Source organism: Magallana gigas, chromosome 2 (assembly GCF_963853765.1).
Source record: "Magallana gigas chromosome 2, xbMagGiga1.1, whole genome shotgun sequence".
NCBI classification, from domain to species: Eukaryota; Metazoa; Mollusca; class Bivalvia; order Ostreida; family Ostreidae; genus Magallana; species Magallana gigas.
The window spans coordinates 38,326,334-38,347,797 of record NC_088854.1 but is presented as its reverse complement, the minus strand read 5'-3'; the positions used below and the strand labels follow the sequence as shown (position 1 = coordinate 38,347,797).

Genomic DNA, 21,464 nt, shown 5'->3' with positions numbered 1-21,464 from the left:
TCTAGTTGGCCAGTTTTTCGATTCCCCCACACTCATCAATCTTTCTTTGTTTACTCATTAAGCGCAGTAAGTAAATGCTTCGGACACAGTGCTGGAATAGATAGATCAAAGCGCCGCGCCAAAGAAGTTTATTTTTCCCGCTTCGACACTAAGTAATTAAAGCTGGTCTTTCGAAACAGAAAATGTTTTCGTTACTTTTCTGTCTTTTTATAAGGCCTGTGTAATTTATTAGAGAGTGAAGTGCAGTAATCCACAACTGTTGTCCTTTCCAATTGACATTTCATGACTCATTCCTAGTTAAGTATTGTTCTCCGTCGACCTTCTCTTCACATCGAAAAAAGTGACATTAAAGATTTCGTCAAGCGATCATGTCTAGTACTGTTCACAAGTCAAGAGAAAAGAAAACACACACTCTTATATTTTCAAAAAATATTTCAGACATTTATAAATTTAGATTTGATAAAAAATAATTTTTCCTTTGTTTTTCATTAATAATGATAGTTAATTAGAAATAACAAATATAACAGAAAACTAAAAAAAAAAAATACATTGGCAAAAAATTCCATCAAAAGTCGTTCAAAAATAAAATATGAAGGAAGTAAAGGTAAAAACATTGGGTATCGTTATTACTTAGCAATCAGACGTTTTCTTATGCAACAAATTCGTGTTAATTCCTACAGGTACTGTGTGGCTGTAACAGTATTAGACAAGTACACCTAAGTCCTCTCAATCTATGACGACAGGCTACTTGTCACACATCGCTAAGCTAGCAATTAATGTTCTCTGTAATATAGGAGCAGTTTTTGTCTCTCAAACATTGAATCGTTTGGTAGTTGAATAGTTGTAGCTCAATTATATTTATTCCAACAGCAGAGTGAGTGATATAGGTCATATAAGTAAGGGTCTAGCTCTTATGTAGATCATTGTGTTATTGAAGTGGTTTTATTGCTCTTTGTACATATACGTGGGTGTTTCCGAATGGTCTTTTTGTTTCAAAAGCCATGTTCCAAACGGCTTTATATTTTCAAGCAATTTCAGTGGTAAAATAATATCATCAACTAGGTTGTTGGTGTAAAATTATTACTGAATATAATTTCTTATAAGATATGTGCTAATTGTATCTCGACAGGCAAATTAATTTTGATATATTACAATGCCCCGAGGCGGTCGGCCTATCAACAAAGCGTATCGAAAAACATAACGCTGTGCTCGCCCATCATGTATTTCGTGACATTATGGAGAAGTACCTACAAGCCTACTATGGATTCACATAAAAATTGGAAAAGGAACATGGGATATTCTAATTAATAAAACAGGTTGGTGTTTCTTCTGGAGATGAGGATTGATGGGATGCAGTTGTGAGTGTTAGCAAATATTTCTTATCGTTCATCTCTCCGCGCACTGACCTAGAAATTGCTGACATCACTGCAACGTAAACATGAGAGGCGAAACAAACATGGCGAACTCTGGGATTCTACTGTGTTTTTGTACCATCATATGGACTGTGAGTTGTCAAATGGAAACGGCAATACAATCATCTGGTGTTGACAATACACAGTTCGAGAATGTTACACAACAAAGTAGTTCAGCATATTTACCCAACGGATGGGATGAGTTCTGTAAACTGAAAAACGACAGTACTGATAGAATTAAGTTTTACCTTTGTGATATTAAGGTTCAATTCTCGGGAAAATGGAATTTTCTTCAATTGAAAGACCACATTGCCAACAAATCAGTGAAATATAAATTTGACATCCGTTGTGATTATCCAGCAAACATTTCAGTGCAGTGGCCATTGAAGGCAAAAAATCTTCTTCGCCTAAAAGCTGAAAATTGCGAATTGGAACATTACCTAAGGGGATATTCAAATATGAACACATCAAACATTCCGGATGAACTTGAGTATATTCAATTTGAAAATTGTATTATCATTATCGACATTTTCGACATGTTAAAAATTGCTGGGAATATCTCAGAACTAGATAAAGATTTCAATTGTGGGCACGAAGAAACCGTGGAATATTACATATTCAAAAATAATAGTTATGGCTTTGGTAATTCCGTAGAAAATTTTCTTTCTACACAGTATAACAACAATGTGAGTTCTATGAATGCTGATATAGTAAACAAGGGCTCAGAAATGTTACCAAAAGCTCGACTTATTAGACATAAGTGTATATACAGAAAACTTTTATATGTGGACTTGAGTGTCAATCATCAGACATCAAAATTCCATACTGAACTCGGAACAGAGAATTCAATGTTTCCAGAACTGAGAATTTTTAATTTATCGAAAACAATGCTTCCAAACCTAGCAGAAGCTCACAGAAAATGGTACAGGTATTTTCCCAAGCTAGAAGTTATGGATCTTTCGTACAACCTGTTTACTGAGCTGGAGTTTGATCCGTCTGCAGATGCTTGGGGCGTACCTCGGCTGACGATGAACATGTCTCATAACAATGTAACAGAATTGAAAGTAGCCAAACTCGAGGAGCTTGTGAATATGGAAAAGTTGTTCATCGATTTCAGTGACAATCCGTTAAACTGTACATGCACCGAAGAGACGAGACAACTGATTACCTTTATAAACGATCAATCAAAATGGAGCCAACCAAAGTATCAAAGATACAACTTCATGAAGGATATGGAATGTAAATATCCCAAAGAAATTCAAGGAAAAAGACTAGCTGACCTGACAACAAAGGATCTGAATTGTAAACTAGAGCTTCTGGAGAAGATAGCAGTAGAAGCCGTGGTGTTCTTGAGTCTGTTGTCTGTGGTTCTTATAATTGTAATCATAATTTTGCTGAAGTTCCGACGAGAGATAAGAATATTGACCTATACAAGATTCAATATTATTCTACCGTGTCAACCGATTGAAACATACGAAAACAAGAAGTTTGATGCATTTGTTTCCTACAGTAACCATGATCAAGATTGGGTCACAAGTGTGTTTGAACACGCGGCGCCTAATAGCCCACTGAGTAACTTTAAATTCTGTTTGCACCACAAGGACTTCATGCCAGGAAAAACAATATTTGACAATGTAATTGACTGTGTAGAAGCCAGTCGCCATACAGTTATTGTCCTATCAAAGCATTTTTTGAACAGTCACTATTGTATGTACGAATTTCATGAGGCATTTCAGCAGAGCATTTACGAGAGGAAAAGACATTTGTTGGTTATCATGATGGAAGATATTCCAATGAATGATTTGCCCAATGATTTAAAGCGATGTTTGAAGACATTCACATACATTCGGAAAGATGATAGTATATTTGTTGATAGACTTGTTTATGCCTTGTCATACAAGGGTCAAAAGGCTATGCTGTTGGATAGTCGGTGCCGGAGCGCCGCCTATTCAAATCAAACCTCATGTGAAACCGACATAACTGAGGTCGGAAGTGACGGAAACTCGAGCCCGATATCTATTATTGATCGAAGTAATATATTCCCAAATATAATCAATGAAAAAGACATTGTTAGTGTTAAAAATGAGAAAAACAACATTTTATGATTTGATGAAATAACCCTCTTGCAAATGTTGGCATGAGAACTCGAATACGATCTCTGCCATGGATCGTGGCAATAAATATTCCCAAACTCATCAATGAAAATGGCATTTTTAGAGAAAAAAAATCAGAAAATCATTATTTTGTGATTTATTGAACTGTCTTCTTTGCAAATGTTAGTATTTTAATTTAACATAAAAATGATCACATATGTATTATATGTACATGTAGTATAATTATATGTTATTCACTCTTGTAACATGCATGTGTTACAATAACAAAATACATATTCTCTGTATTATGGATCTATATAGTATATACTAGTACTTTTATCTTGTTTGATATAAATATATTCCCCCTCTCTTATATATTTTACATTTAGCCTATAATCAGACTTTGATCAGCATATATAATTTAGGTGCCAAATCATAAAGGATGCAAACAATAATCCATTGTCCCGAATGTTATATTATCGGGGTAAAATTCTTTAAAGAGGTTTTATTGTTCAAAACAATTATATAAAATTACATCCGTTATAGAAAATGCCATGGAGTCCAATTAATAAAAAGATTGCATTAATTTCACTTTTAAAATGTTGTTTCTGTAATGTTTATGTGACACAATTGATTGTTTATTATACCCAGGGATCAATTATTGATTTTTATGTTTATTTTTTATTCGTAGCTGTGTGATATTACAATGAAGGTGTATTGTTTTATGTTTCATAGTAACTTTGGCAGTTAAAAGTGCTAGAGATATGGTTTGATTAATATTTTATCTACGTAATTATGCTTGTGTTCAAAATAAGTACTACATGATATCGCGTGAATATCATGAATTTTCAAAGCAGTTATATAAGATTTGTGAGAAAAATGGATTCTACCACTGCGTTGTTACCTTGTTGGTTACAAGCAAATTAAAAAGATCAGTGAGCATTATTCTCATTGTTTGCAGTATCATTTTTACCCACCAAAATCCTTTTTTATTTACTGGGAAAAAGTAAACATGAAGCATGAATTTATTTTTCCAAATCCAGTGCATGTACGAGAGTACGGGAGTTTTTTCTTAAACGTGGGGATTTTCATTTACTGCAGCAATAGTATATGAAAAATACACGTTTACTTAAATATTCTTGTATTTTATCATTACGTTTATATGTAGAAAAAAATGGAATAGCATACATTTTGCAAAAAAATTGATAATAATGTGGTATGAAATTCTATTAGAAAACTTGATGATTCCTTTTCAAAAATGTGTATAACTGAATTATTTGTTTTACTTTGTATCATAATTGATTGTGTATAACAATAAACATAAATGTACATGTAAGTAATATCAGTATAAGGTTTATGTCTCGAAGGAACATTATGTTATGATACTGTTTATTAATAAAGTGCTACTTGTCTTCATTTGCTTGCATTCTTTTGTCATCAATTAGCTGATGTCTCAGCTTCTTTTTTTTTTATATCATGACTTTATTCCTAGCCCTTTTGCTTATAAATGAAATGAATTACACAAACTCACACGGTAATTTTACTTATTATTACTTAATTTTTTGAAAATATAATAACACTAAAAATAAATGCATTTTCTTGGCTAAAATCTTTTTTTTGTCAGTATTAAGTTTTATTTCAGAGCTGTTCAGCGTGTTTTAGTTTGATAACTTTTTTAACGGGGTTAAATTGAAATTGAAAACAACGTAACACAAAGGTAATGCACGTACTTTATCATAAATTCATTCTTCTGTTGTTTTTGTTACGCGTGGTAATTCTTATTATTTTAAAAACATGCATATGTATTACTGAAATAGCAAGAGCTCTTGATATGAGTAAAACTCAGGTCTTTGATTTTATGACAATGACGACAGAATTGACGCGCTTTTAATTTTTGATGTACAATCTTCAATCATACCTTTCATTTAATTTTCTTTTGATGTATCACCTTATCATTTAATAGGCTGTTTGACATATTCTATTCCTGTTTAGTGTGTGTTTGAGCTTATCGAAAAGAGTGATTGCTAATTGAATGCTTTATCTGCGTAAATTGCCCTTTCAAAAACTAAAAAATTATACCCCCCCCCCCCCAAATAAATTATAAACTAAAACAACATTTAGCAAACACACACGATGGAAACTTTGACTGTAAATTAAAGTTAATTCATTATGTGTTCAATTCCGAATGTTGTCTAATTCGATCAGCAACAGTTTGAATACCTGCATATATAGGTATTTCTTACGTTAACGTTTGTATTTTCAACATTTCAAACATTATAAGAAAACATTTGAAATAAAAAATATCTATAAAAAAAAAACCTGGAAAGAATTGTAAAATTTAGATGTTGTATAACTTTTAACTCGAAAAACATTGACAGGAAAAGTTAAGGTTTGAAGACAAAAAAACACTTTAAGAACAAAAAAAAATCGATTTTGATTTTAAAATTTATTTGGTATCAATACAGTAGAAAAACTGTTATGGTCTTTTGATTTATAAATTATCTGACTATCAATTGGCAGTCACCATGTGGAACAAACTGACAGTACCTTATAGTTGTATTTTGCTGTACATGTAATTGTATGTTTATTCTATTTAAAAAGCAGTGAAACATTTCATAGTGATCAAAAATAAGTTTGAGACATTTGACTGTCAAACTGAATATAATTGATACAAGGTTAGAGGACAAGCTTATGGAACAAAAATAATAGCAATTTTAACAATAATTAGACAAAATAATTCTGTTTGAAATCTAAAGGAAGAAAGGTTGGAATCAGAAATACTAGTAAGATCATTTAGGACACGGTGTCTACATGTAAAAGTAATATACACGCTTAAAAGAACATTTCGTTTTGTCCGTTAAGTTCTTGGCAATTAAGAACATTGTATGTAAACTGAATGCATTTTTAATGCTTTTTCAGTTGTGTAATGCACTAAATTTTTTAGTTCCCATCAATTACAAAGATGCAGGGTTTTTTTTCAACAAAAAAGTAACAGACTTTCATGTTGTATAAACGTTCATGCATAAAATACTTCTCTGGATACTCCCATCATATGTTTTACTGCTCATTAACAATGCATCTCTTACATATATATCAAAGCACTATGTTGACATGCGTTCAAGGTCAAAATTAAGTGCAAAACTTGATCTTATTATTTTAGAAAACCCATATTTTTGCATTCTATTTTTTCTAAATCCTGAATTAAGAGGGTTTAAAAATCATAACCATTTTTAGACCATATTGGTATCCTGAGAAGCCGTTGAAAAAAATATTCAAATGATGAAAACTGAACATATGGATTTGTTTATCAATGAAAGTATGCAGTTTTAAAAAAAAGTTAAGGTACATTTGTAGATCTGATGGTTAATTGTTTTTACTACACAACCTCCTACATATGCTTACAAAATAAATTCTGTACTTTTTAAATCAAAGACTATGATGAAGTTCAGGAGTTATATTTCTCCTATATTAATCTCTGGATTGTTTTTTTTTCAAATCATATGCAAAAAAGTCAACGGACATCGGATGTAAAGTTATGAAAAGTTAAGATTTTAAACCCTTAAATCAAACTGTTAAAAGCAATATGAATCAAACTAAATTAAAAAAAAAACCAAGAGTTTCTTCTAAAAAAAAACCCAGAATACTAGTATTATTAGGGTTGAATAAAAAACTAAAACTGACATATATTCCAATAGTGTCCATGGATATTTCTATATAAACAATAATTAAATGCTTAATAAACTTCACAATAATTGCAGAACTAAGGCACTCAAAAGCAAAACCAATTGTACTACAAATCAAAACAGAAAAAAGTAATTAGCGAATATTATGTCATTCATATCTACAACATTTAATTATATTCAGGACTTTCCTGTATTGCATTAGGTTTTTTTTTAGAGACGTGAAAGGCGGGGTTACCGTAAAAGAATGATTAAAACAAACTTAAGGAATATTACAAATATATTCAGTGACAAATGTTGGTATGGTTTGGCAAAGCGTGAGGCGACAATTATTAAATTATTTTACACAACAACCGCAAGACATTACAAGAATGGAAATTCAATGACAATAGTATCTTCAATCCAAAAAAATACTTCATAATGTAAACACAAATTTTAAACAAGAGAAAAGCGTCAATGTGACAGCAAATTAACCCTGAATTGATGAACATTACCCATCCAGAGAAATGGGGCAATACTTTGCCATAAAATAAAAAGTTCAACAGCTAGTATTTTTTCATAAACAAGAGATGTTTGTGAAACACTTATGCCCCATTCCTTGAAAACATCAACAAAGAAAATGAACGTAAACTGCAAATATTTGGAATTTTTCTAAGTCCAAGGGGCATAACTCTGTCGAAAATTGCTCTTTCATACTCAAAATTAAACTTGATCTAGATATTATTTAGATAAACCTGTATACCAAATTTGATTTCAATATGTTCATCCTCTGCGAAGAAAATGAACGGACACTGTTGGTTGAGCGACAGACAGAAGCATAGCAATATGCCCTCCCTTCTTCGAAGGGGGGGGGGCATAATTATCACAAATCAAAATTCTAGCAATATGCACACCTCTGATATATGTCCAACTGATCTGCAAAAGAATTATTTCTTATCTTGAAAACTGTAGGAGTTATCCGTACAATAAGGGTACCCTTTTGGCAGCCGACCGCCCGCCATTTTCACCATGGCAATGACCGGATTTTTCTTTGGAAAACCCAGTTAAAAACCCTTAACCTTCACATACATATATATGCGATTGTGTAGGGCTTGTATAACAGTAATTGAGAGTAATCGCTCTTCAATTTTTAAATCAAAACAACCACATTTTTATATTAAGATAATGAAAAGGTTATCGTATCGTATGAAAATACATGTGTGAAAGTTACAGTTTCAGCTATGAGGTACATGACGTTGATTAATCAATGATTTCTTTGAATAACTCAAGTTCAAGTTCAAGTTCATTTATTCGCTCAAAACCATTTCAAACATATGGTACATGAGGACAAAAATAACATTAAAATATACATATAAATTGGTCAGAGGTAAACATATATTAATATAAAGGTTATAGAGTTAGGAAAAGTTATACAAAGTGAGACTCATGGAGGACAGACTACCTCGTATATCTTTGTTATAAAAATGCACAATTTTCTCAGCAATTTCATGTTAAATGTTGTCATAAGATACGAAAATTTTAACACATTAGGTCTAGCTGAAAATTTTTTGTCTATAAACTTGTTCCGGACTTGTGATATTGCATCACATTCTAAAATATAATGAAATTCATCGGCTATACGTTTTGTATTACAGAGAGGACAAAATCTTTCATTTAATGGGATACCCTCCCATCTTCCCAGTTCAACTGGTAGATGGTGATTTGAAGTACTAAATTTACCAAGAATTTTTCTGAATTTCAGGGGTAAAATATCTAAATATTTTTCATATCCAAAATTTGTTTTAAAAATTTTATATATTACTCCTTTTGATGAATTATTTATATCAGCATGCCACTTTTGAATAAATTGATCTTGTAATCTCTGTTTAACTGCCGTTGAAACCCATTTTTGGTTAACAATATTTAAAAACTGACTTTGCCAAACATTTGATAAACCACATGAGTTAAAAACATGACGAATACAATCAATCCAAGGGTTAGTACTGGTTGTATTTTCAGTCTGATTCAACAAGTACCGGTATAATATATTTGTAATGCTAGAATTAGTCCTAGAAATTAATTTACACCAGTATGATACTATTCTAGTAAATACAATTACAGATAAAGGAAAACGACCTGTTTCTCCGTAAACCATATAGTTTGGAGTACTACTTTTTAAACATAAAATGTGCTTTAAAAACTTTAGGTGAACACGTTCAATACAATCAAGTTTTTCAAAACCCCATACTTCGCAACCATACAGCAATACAGGTACAACCATTTTATCAAAGAGTTCTAACTGACATGTAACTGGTAGATTAAATTGTCTAATTTTTCTAATGACACCATACATTGCCTTTTGGGCTTGGTCACATAAATGTTTTTTGGCTTTTAAAAAAGAGCCAGTTCTTGAGAATATAATGCCAAGGTACTTAAATTCTTTAACAATTTCTAAAACTCTATCGTTAAAATAAAAAACTCTTTTACACATTCGTCCTTTGGAAAAAACTAATACTTTTGTTTTATCTATATTAACATTTAATTGTTAAAGTCTAAAGTTTATAGTCTAAAACTAGACTTATTCATTGTATTTATTCAAACAGAGAAAATTGGTAGCTTTTAACTCCAAAAAATGCATATCATAATTAATGATGTACTTTATCGTAAAAAGGGATTGCCAATTAAATGTTTTAAATGTTATAACTGCGTAAATTACCCCCCTCCCCCTCCCAAAGAAATATAAATTGAAACAGAAAAAATATATTAAAAATCCAAAACAAAACGTAACACAACAAACGCACACATTTAAAAACTTCACTGTTAACTGTAGTTAGCTGGTTATGTGTACAATTCAGTAAAGGTCCAATGTCAGCTACATTGTAATTCGATCACCCAACAAGTTGAATCTCTGTATCATGGTATGACATTAACGTTTGGACTTTGGGCATTTTAAGAAACTTTAAGAGAAACCATTCTGTTACTTTAAAACATATTTTAATAAAGTATTCATAAAAATCTGGATAGGATTTTGTCATTCAGATGTTGTAGTATAACTTTAGAACTTTATTAAAAAATATTGGAAATAAACTTTAAGGTTTTAAAACTCCAATAAACACTTTAAGGCAAAAGAAAAGATCCAATTTCGATTTAATTAAATTGTTTGGGACGCAGATGTTAACTTTTATTGTCTGTTGATTTGAAAGACGTCCATTGTACATATGTACATTTTCAGGGAGATTATGAAATTGAACACACAAGTAGCATAATAAAAGTCTGCAAAGAGCGATTGGCAGACAGCGGGTATCGAAAAATTAACAATGCTTTATATTTGTCCATATACTTTAGTTTTAATTGTAGTTGTTTTTATTTAAAGAGAATTGTAATATTTCATACTGATAATTACTTTATTACTTTAGTTTGTGACCTTTGACTGCCAATCAGGTCATTGAATGTATTTTGAGTTTGATATACAATGTACTTATTTAGGACAAAAATAACACAATTTTAACAATGAAAAGTAGGCCGGTTCGAGTCGGAAAGACAAGTAAAATCGTTATTTCATTTACTAACAACACATTATTTGCAAGAAAGTTGTGTTTCTTTATAAGTAATTTATAAGTAATTTATACCTTTTAAAGGACAGTTGGTATTGTCTTTAAAATTCTTTGCAATTAAGCCATTGTACTTTATGAAGGGCATTGCACGCAAATAAAAGTCGTTTTATGTTTTTTCACTTGAGTAATGCACTGAATTTTCTGCTCTCGTCAATTACAAAGTCTTTATAGGTTTTCTGTATTAATTAAAACAAAGTAGCAGACGTTCACGTCGTTTGAACGTTCATGCATAAAATGCATCGCTGGACACTCCCGTTATAATTTAAACCGTTACATAAAAATGCAATTCCTACATATACATTAAAGCACTATTTTTACATGTGTGTAAAGTCAATAGTATGTATAAAACGTGAGTGTGTTACATAATAGACAAGAGGCCAACAGCCCTTAACGGTCACTTAAGTACCACAACCAAAACACAGACATTTTAAAGGATTCTCACATATGCATTTAATTAAGCTTCATTTTGGAGTAAAAAAAAATCTAAACTATGGTAATGATCACTACCTTCCTACCTGAAGTCTTATAACGAAGACATTGATAGGAAATAACAGTCCTACACTTGTTAACTTTCTACTAACTCTCATGTTTATATGTTTTCATAGATAAATTAGAAATGACTGGTAAATATGTTTTATTAAAACACCAACACCCCTTTCCCATCCCAGGGGACTTTTATTATACGAAAACAATACCACCGATAAATTATTTTGTTATATAAATTCTCATGTTTTACCTGTTCTGACATCAACCATTCATTCAGTGACACCATCTGGCATTGATTAATAAATCATCAAACATATACCACACTTCAGTGTATTTGGTTAGCCAATTTTTACTTTACCATAACAAATCTACTTTTTATTCAAAAACTTTTTTTTAAAAAACCTGTTCTGGTTGTTTTGTTTTAAATAAATTAAAAAGAAATTGTAATATTTTAACTTCCTAATTACATTTTTTGCCAATGATTAACTATTAAATATGAACAAGCAAGGGAAATAATTCCATTAACTGTTATGATACTCCATACATAACTGAGGTGGATTTTACAACTTTGATTGATATGAAGTATATTAAATATCTATTTTAAAATTATTATGAGGCCGACATAAACCAAACTCAGGAATATGTATGCAGTCGATTAAATGATTTTTTTGCACTTTGAACTTTTTTAAAAAGAGTTGTCTGCCCCTTGCAAAAATTTTAAGCCTTGGCAACTTTTTACTAAGAGATTTGCGAGAAAATTATTTGTACTATAAAGATATATTTAAAAATGCATTCTTCCTATAAAAATCCAAGAGACTTCAATTTTAACTTCAAGATGGGATACATTTGTTAATGTTCAAAATCAAAAAAAATAATTTTAAAGATGAATCTTTATTATTAAATAAACTCCTTAAAACCACATTACGATTTTAGAAATCAGACTTTCAATTTATTAGATATGAAATATGGTAGTTATGGACGGACTATCTTAAGCTCCCCTTCCCAAACTCTTGCCAAAGGCTTTCATGATATCTTTAACTTTGAAAGACAGCTTAATTCTTTCTCTTTTCTAAATTTGTACTATTTCGTTTATTAAAATTCAAGTGCTGTATAAGGTAAATAAAGATTTTAATGTAGTATTATAGTATCCATTATATGGATAAAATTAACACTATACGACTATTTTGGCCACAGCCTTGAGTCAAAACCTCTTCTCAGGGGGACATGAAATTAAAAATCTTGGTAAAGGGTTTCAAGGTTTATATAATCGTGAATTCCGGGTTTTTTTTTTTTAGAGATGTGTAGGAGTAGAGAGGAACATTTTTGAAAGTATAGAATAAAACACATATTAATTCAACATTGTTAAGTGTCAATTTACCAAGTAGATTTTAGATAAAGTTAGATATGATAATGAATGATAAACAGCTATTAACCTGAATGAAAATATATGTTAGTCATATTTATTTGCTTAATATACGTACCAAAACAACCGTTGTGACAAAAAAAATCCGTTTGTGCATTAGTTATGATAAAGTTCAATAACTCTATTTCTGAGTTCCTCTAATTGTTTGTTTTAAAGAAGTTAAACATTGACTTAAGAATTATTGAACGTTAGAATTAAGGACATGGTAAATATAATTTTAATAAAAACAGAATTAAAAAACAATCCCCACCCCTCCTTCCAAAAAAACCCCAAAACCAAAACAAAACAATAAAGTTTACTCCTAAGGTGGTTCATGTATATATTAATGTGGATTACAGTACATTAAAATTATATTAATTTCACCAGTTTAAAATTTTCAAAAATTACACTATTTAACCAAGAAGGGTTTTTGAAAATTTTTGGAGGGGTAAAAAATTTAAACCCCGAGCGGGATTCGTACTGATTTACAGATTCGTAGTAAACCCTCTATGCCAATGCACTACGCTGTTAGGTGACAATATTAAGAAAGAAACTACCTATATAATTAGACTTCATTTTATTGTTTATTTCGATAAACAATACGTCACAACATTCAGGTGTCCCATACCACCTTAAGAATCGATAGGCTTATATTATCAATATTTGAATGAAAACCAAACTGCTAAATATTTCTTTATTGTCAATGCAATATTTTCAAATTAATAATAATTAGATGATGTAAGTTATAATTAACACCATAATACTTGCAGAACATAGGCACTTGCTGATCTGAAACTAAAAGCAAAACTGCAATTAAATCCACAGAAAAAGATACCCAGGGACCACATCTACCTGAGAAACATTGGCCATAACTGAATTAAGCAGCGAACTCTATGCAAAACAACTTTATAAAGTCAAATGTAAATATTAATGTATAATATAATGTAATTATATGCCAGTGTTGTTTCAGTGGTTGTTAGAACAACAATTAAGAATTGGGATGATAAAATAGATAATAATATTGCAATATGTATCACTGCAGTTCGAAATGAGAATATTTTTAAAGATTGTTATCCATACAATAATACGCTGATTTTAGAAACTCTCCTAATAAGGTACAGTATGATTTTAGGTAGTGAGGGTCATGGTTTAAACCAAATTCCAAACTGTACTCCTATATCACACTTTGGATATCTTCTTGGTGTCCCAGTCTAAACGTTCCAATTTAAAATCTTCACTGCATCAGCTAGAATGTTTTCATTGTTAATTATCATTGATTGTAGTATTAAAGTTCTCGAGAAGATGTTAAAATATTAAAAAATATATATTTTGATACACAAGATTTTTAAACTCTTCTGGGGCCTCAACATTGTCCGGGTATCACAGTAGGAAAAACTTAGAATAAACACTGCAGCAGATTATTTTAGTTTATCTAGTTTGTAACGATTTATACTCTTTTTCATATTATCTGAAAATTTTGTATTAAAAGAGAATGAACTTGTTTTAAAGTTATCGTCTTATTTAAATATTGCCAAGCAAAATGAGGATAAAAGTAATGAAATTAAAACATAATGAAAATTCCCATGCATTGGTAACACTAATGTAGATAATTCATCAAAAGAAAGAAATTGTATAACTTTGCTTGTTAACTGTTGACAGAATGTAGTGCTCCTCATAAATTTCTATTTGGAAATCCTAAAATTAAAGTCAGATTAAAGTCATTAAAGCGATTGGCCGCCATGCATTTTTTTTTTGGTTGTTCTGAAGAAGGGACTAGCTTTCCCGAAATTTCGACAATACAATTGTTTGTGTCGTTAGCCATTTATAAACATTGTTTCCTTTTCTGCAATGTTTTCTATATATAATCAAATTCACCTCCCCCCTCATACCCCATCTTACTTTTTACTTCTATTATAAACTTTGAACTCATGTTAGGGCCCCTTCCTGACCGTTTGGGGTCTTAATTTGAACAAACTCATATCTACCATATAACAGAAAGCTATTTTTAAAGTTTGGATTTTCCAGGCTTCTGTATTTGGTTGTGGAGAAAAAAATTAACTACCCGACTCAATTCTCACTTTCCCCCAGATCATCTCCCCTATAAAGGAAACCTGGCCCTATACATAAACAAACTTTAAAAACCTTTTACCTACGGTGCATTGTGCCAAGTTTGGTTGATATTGGCCCAGTGGTTTTGGAAAAGAAAATGAAAATATAAATATATTTATTTCATTAAAATTAGTAATTGTGAATAACCTATACGTATATACATCGCCACGTGTTACGGGTACTATAACGCATACGTATAAATTACTGTAAACAAAACACATACAGGGCTTGCAAAGATTCTCCTGTCCATGTTTGTTGGTAGAAATATGTCTTCTATGCTTCTTCCAGGTAATCATTGTTCAAAGTTTAAAAAAACAAAAACACAATTATGTTTAAGCATGTATTGTGCGTGCTTATCATAGGAGTTGACTACAACCTAAATTCTTTTTTGTAAGTTAAGCCCCTTGAGGGGATATTTGACATATTTATGTCTCTTCATTTTAAAATGAACCAAAATTGGTAAATCATTAATAGATTACCGGGAAAGTGATGATGTGTTCCGTTTAGAGAGTCCTTTTTACCTCGTATACCATGATGATCGTATTCGGGCGAAGATCTTGTAGTTTTCAGCACTTTCAACTTCTGTCAATCAAAATCCACGTGGTACAAATAAACGACAGAAGATTATTCCGGTTTGTACGACTATTAAATTTCCGGAAGCTCTGCCTCATAATTACATTAATTAGGTATCTTATCTATTTCTACTGTTACAATCAACGTTATTTCTTAACGATACAATGGGTAAATTTGAAGTTACCCACACAATTAAGTGTTTTCAGCTGTATTGTCTCTTTGAAATCCGCGACAAATACCTTAAATGAACTGCACTGACTCAGAGAATATGGGTGATTTAACGAAAAAGCATGTTTTTTGGCAAATTTTTGAACTTTGAAATTGTTTAAACTATTTGATTGGAAATTATAATAAATTTTTGACTAATGTGGTTATTTAAAGAAGTTATTCCGCCAATTGTAATCATTATGACATCTGAAGTAAGCATAACATCTTTGGGAGATGAGGAACCCATGGTAACTTGCACATAAAGGAAATTTCCATTTCTCAACTTGCAATTAAATGAAATTGTTTCAACTTGGTAATTTTATTTATAAATATTTACAATTTTTAAGTGCCTTTGACTGTGATAACACAACGTATCGATTTTGTTCTTTACAGTCCGATAAAATTAATTCAAATGACGTACATGTATTACGGGGCACAAGTGGGGTATGTTTATTTATATTCGAATATTTATTCCAACAATTGCTGAAAATTATATGAAAATATGTTATAAAGAATCATTCGTTGAATATTATGAGGTGATGATTTTGATCGGGGCGTAATCATATCTATCATATTGCCATTCGGGCTTTATTGGATTTGATCACGCCCCGGCCAAAATTATCTCCTCAGAATGCTCAAAGAATTCCTGTTTTTGCATTATAGATTATGTTTTAATTGTTAAATTACAAATTCAAAGAAGTCTAACATCGATTGCAAAATTATTTAATGATAAAATGGAAAGATTTTTAATAAGATGTTTGAACGCATTATCAATGGAACTGAATAAAAAAGCAAACAATGTTTCCTCTTAGAACCAATATACTATATAGTAACATATCTCAGGTCTAGTATTTTGTGCCACTATATTACAATTAATTTGTGCTTCGATGTAAAATTTCCCAAAATATTAACAAACTTTATTTGAATTTATTTACTTTCAGACAGATTCGAAAGTATGCGGCATCATTAAAATATTGCTGGTCATTAAGAGTTGTGTATCATTGGTGAACAGTATTTCATTTTTTGTTTACACATGTACATGTATTTTCATATTAACGATAACTAGATGCTGTAAGTTATAATCAACTTCATATTAATTACAGAACATAGGCAACTGCTTATTTGAGACAAAAAGTAGAACAAATTTTTCTGCAAATAAACCAAGAGAAATTAAAATTTACCACATTTAATTATATTCAGGACTTTCCTGTGACTAATCTTTCATGTTGCATCATGTTTTTTTGGACAAGTGAAAGGCGAGGTTTATCAAAAATAAACTTAAGGAATGTTAACAAATTGTGACAAATGTTGGTATGGTTTGGTATGACGTGACGAAACAATTATTTAAAACAAGAATAGAATTCCTGGGTCCCCCGCCGGTCAAGCAGTATACTAGTATCGAGTCCATCGACCAATGCTGATTTTCGAACTTGACCAAAGTATTAGTGGTATAAACATTTGGTATAAATTTAATGAAAATCTGTCATGTAGGCATGAGAGCGCTTACAAGGTCAATTTTTGGATAAAACAGAGTCATTATTGCGGTCAAAGTCTCATAACTCCAACAAAAAGTATCGACCAATGCTGATTTTCGAACTTGACCAAGGTAATAGTGGTATATACATTTGGTATAAATTTAATGAAAATCAAAATTTGTAGGCATGAGAGCGCTTACAAGGCCAATTTTCGGATAAACTGGAGTCATTATTGTGGTCAAAGTCCCATAACTCCAACAAAAAGGATCGACCAATGCTGATTTTCGAACTTGACCAAGGTAATAGTGGTATAAACATTTGGTATAAATTTAATGAAAATCCGTCAAAATTTGTAGGCATGAGAGCGCTTACAAGAAAACGGAGTCATTATTGTGGTCAAAGTCCCATAACTCCAACAAAAAGTATCGACCAATGCTGATTTTCGAACTTGACCAAAGTATTAGAGGTATAAACATTTGGTATAAATTTAATGAAAATCTGTCAAAATTTGTAGGCATGAGAGCGCTTACAAGGTCAATTTTTGGATAAAACAGAGTCATTATTGCGGTCAAAGTACCATAACTCCAACAAAAAGTATCGACCAATGCTGATTTTCGAACTTGACCAATGTAATAGTGGTATATACATTTGGTATAAATTTAGTGAAAATCCGTCAAAATTTGTAGGCATGAGAGCGCTTACAAGGTCAATTTTTGGATAAAACAGAGTCATTATTGCGGTCAAAGTCTCATAACTCCAACAAAAAGTATCGACCAATGCTGATTTTCGAACTTGACCAATGTAATAGTGGTATAAACATTTGGTATAAATTTAGTGAAAATCCGTCAAAATTTGTAGGCATGAGAGCGCTTACAAGGTCAATTTTTGGATAAAACAGAGTCATTATTGCGGTCAAAGTCTCATAACTCCAACAAAAAGTATCGACCAATGCTGATTTTCGAACTTGACCAAGGTAATAGTGGTATATACATTTGGTGTAAATTTAATGAAAATCCGTCAAAATTTGTAGGCATGAGAGCGCTTACAAAAAAGTGTGACGGACGGACGCACGGACACACGGACGCACAGACGGACGCCCGGCATTTCTATGTCCCCGCACCGCGTTGCGGCGGGGGACAAAAATATTCACTAACCACAGGACATTACAAGAAAGGCAATTCAACGACAATAGTATCTTCACTCCATAAGAAACTATAGAATGTAATTAAAATGAATACAAACCTTAACATAAATATAAGCGATTGTGAATATATAGGATTGTAAATGAATTGATTAACAGTGCCAAGTTTAATTGAGTAATTGCAGGTAAATATACTGTCTGATTTTTTTTAGGCGCTTTTCGATTTTAAAACCAAAACAACCACTTTTTAAAATAAAGATATTGAAATGGTTATCATATTGTATGAAAATACACGTGTGAAAGTTAAAGTTTCACCAATGGGAAAAATTATTTTTTCTGTAGAAATTTACTTTTGAAAGGTAAATAATTCACCTGACAGGTGAGATACATTAATAACAAAGGTGGTTATAAACTTTTTAAGCAATAGTCTTTCATATAGCGTATTTGAAATTTTCGATACATGCAGGTTAGACGGATGCAAAATTGCCACTGGCATAATTATCCAGCAGTGTTCTTAATTAAAAATTCACACGTAAAATAACCACCATTTATTGCATTTTATAAAATGGTAAGAGGATGACATGTAGTCGTAATGAAAAAGCTGGTGAGGATAGAGCTTCGTCGCAAAAATAAGTTTCCGCGAACTGGTTTATTGTACTATTAGATCATGCGTTTCCGTGCCACCTGAATGCCTCAATCAGAATTCAACCTACCGTAATTTTTTCGACTGGTGTTTACGCCCAAGTGACAGTTGAGGAGCGTTCGAAACTAAAAATAATGGACACCAAATACTTTTATGAATTCATGTCAGCTTTAAGGAGGCTGAGTAGCCAACAAATAAATCATTAATCTTCCCTAAATTTTCAGATATGATATGTTTAGTAGTAAAGTATTATTTAGTAAAGAGAAAATCAAAATATTTTAATTTACAAATTTGAATATTTTTATATATATGTAATAACGATTTTTGAACCAACACTGTCTCCAAATCTCCAGTAATGGAAACATGAAAACCGTTTTAAAAAAGTATTCGGAATTGCAGTCTGTTTCTTTTGTTGAACTGTGAAACGAGAGACAACCGCTCGCTGAATACCAAAGCATGGATCCGGATTACTAGGCAAAATGACAGATAAATATACACTGTATTTGCTTACCTGAACATCAAGTCGATACCGGTATATTTGAAGTCTGCTTTAATGGATTTATCTATTCTGACATTGCTCTTTGGGAGCGTTTTCAATCGCTTATCAAAAAATATTCGCTAAAAATGGAACATGTTTCATTTTCTGCAAATAATATGAAGAGTAAAATAACTGAAAACAGTATCGTTTACTTAAAGGGGAAAAGTATATTCTGATTTAGTTTATAATGCATATAACAATTGAATATACTGAAGTGTATCCTATTTTACATTAAAGGCAGATCACTGGAACTGCACTAAACTGCTCAGAATTGTGTACGCTTATGTCACTGGTGTTAAGCCGATATGCGTACCATTTGGTACGCATATCATAAGATGGCGACGACCTCTGCAGGTTCGTAAGTTTACACAACTCTTTTTATTTATTTAGATCGTATTTCAGCGGGTAAAACATCAGTGTTTGAAGGGCTAGCGAGTCTACACATGTAGGAACCTATAAAATAATCTAAAACTGCATATTAATTGATATTTTCTTCATTAATTAAAATTCCGATGATATGCGTACCTACAAAAACAGATATACATGTACGTACCATAAAACAAATAAGAATTTCTGGATATGCGTACCATCGGTAAGATATACGTACCACTTATATACAAATTGATTTGGTTTTTTTTTTCAAGGGAATTTTATATTTATAACTTATTTAACTGTATTTCGTAAAAAAAATTAAAACAACTTGTTAAATGAAAACTATAAATGAAAAAAAATCATCTAAGAAAGAAATACAGGTGATTTAGATTGCCTGATATATAATCATCAGATTACCAAAATCTCACTTAATTTAAGTCCAAATTCAACATTCAAGTCCGAATGATAACAGATATTTAGAGTCCTTCAATTTCTTTATCAGAAAAAAATATTCAAGTATGAAAAATGATTTTGTTTATAAATACAATCAAACTTCGTTATCTCGAACTAGATGGGACTGTTTATAACTTCGAGATATCCGAGTATTCGAGATTTTGAGGGTACGAATACGATACTTAAAAAAATGAGTGGTTGTTAATTACAAATCACTTCGACATATCCATTGTATTCGAGATATCGGTGTTCAAGATATCGAAGTTTAACTGTTGTTTCACTTACAAACGAATGAAACAATAGACAAATAAAAGAATATTTTGTTCAAAAATTTACCATTTAATGTTGAATTGTGTTTAAATGATAAAGCATGAAACAATTTAACTCGGCGTATTTATCATTTTAAAACAATTGACATTAAACAGATAGGATAATTTCTTGACAACTATTTAAATATTATCTACTTACATGGGATTCATCCATTCTTGTTTCTGAATTCTCTGAAAAAAAGTATTGCCAGAATCGAGGTTCAGTATTAAGCGTATATCAAAACTGATTGAACCGACCGACCGAAAACAAGAGATCAATAGTATGATATATTGAAAATTTGAATGTTTATTTCCCGCTACTATAAAGTAATGATATATGTCCAAGTTCTCAACATACTGACGCTCTGGGGATAACGATAATAAAACAATATAACACAAATGTATTCAACGTCTCAAAACCGCACAGTTCAGTGAAAATAAGAAAACACAAAATATAATAGGAGAGTAGGTGGTACCAATATCATCAAAATATGGTACGTGTATCCAAAAACATAAACATGCCGTATGTACGCATATCATCGGGATTTTCATTAACGAAGAAAACATCAATTAATATGCAGTTTTGGATTATTTTATAGGTTTCTACATGTGAAGACCCGCTAGCCCTTCAAACACTGATGTTTTACCCGCTGAAATACGATCTGAATAAATAAAAAGAGTTGTGTAAACTTACGAACCTGCAGAGGTCGTCGCAATCTTCTGATATGCGTACCAAATGGTACGCATATCGGCTTAACACCAGTGTATGTGTACGCTTATGAAATTATGCAGAAAAAAAACGGCTGATGAAAGTCTCGTTCCACGCTTGCTGAATTAAAGTGTATTTTATGTAAATAACGAAACAACGAAAAAACCCAGAAAACAAAAACAAAACAACAAGCAATGGTCACCAGGCAAATTTGACGGATAAAGAAGTGCATAAGAAACTGCGTGTACCGGTAATGTCAGAGCAATTCCA

The 21,464-nt window shown here is 31.3% G+C and overlaps 1 protein-coding gene across 1 annotated transcript; it reads left to right on the top strand.

Moving 5' to 3' along the window:
- Window positions 1-880: 880 nt before the first annotated feature.
- On the top strand, window positions 881-4,925 carry LOC109619035 (toll-like receptor 1). Its single transcript, XM_066076453.1, has one exon. The coding sequence runs from the start codon at window positions 1,439-1,441 to the stop codon at window positions 3,515-3,517; it is 2,079 nt and encodes a 692-aa protein (XP_065932525.1). The 5' UTR covers window positions 881-1,438; the 3' UTR covers window positions 3,518-4,925.
- Window positions 4,926-21,464: the final 16,539 nt, after the last annotated feature.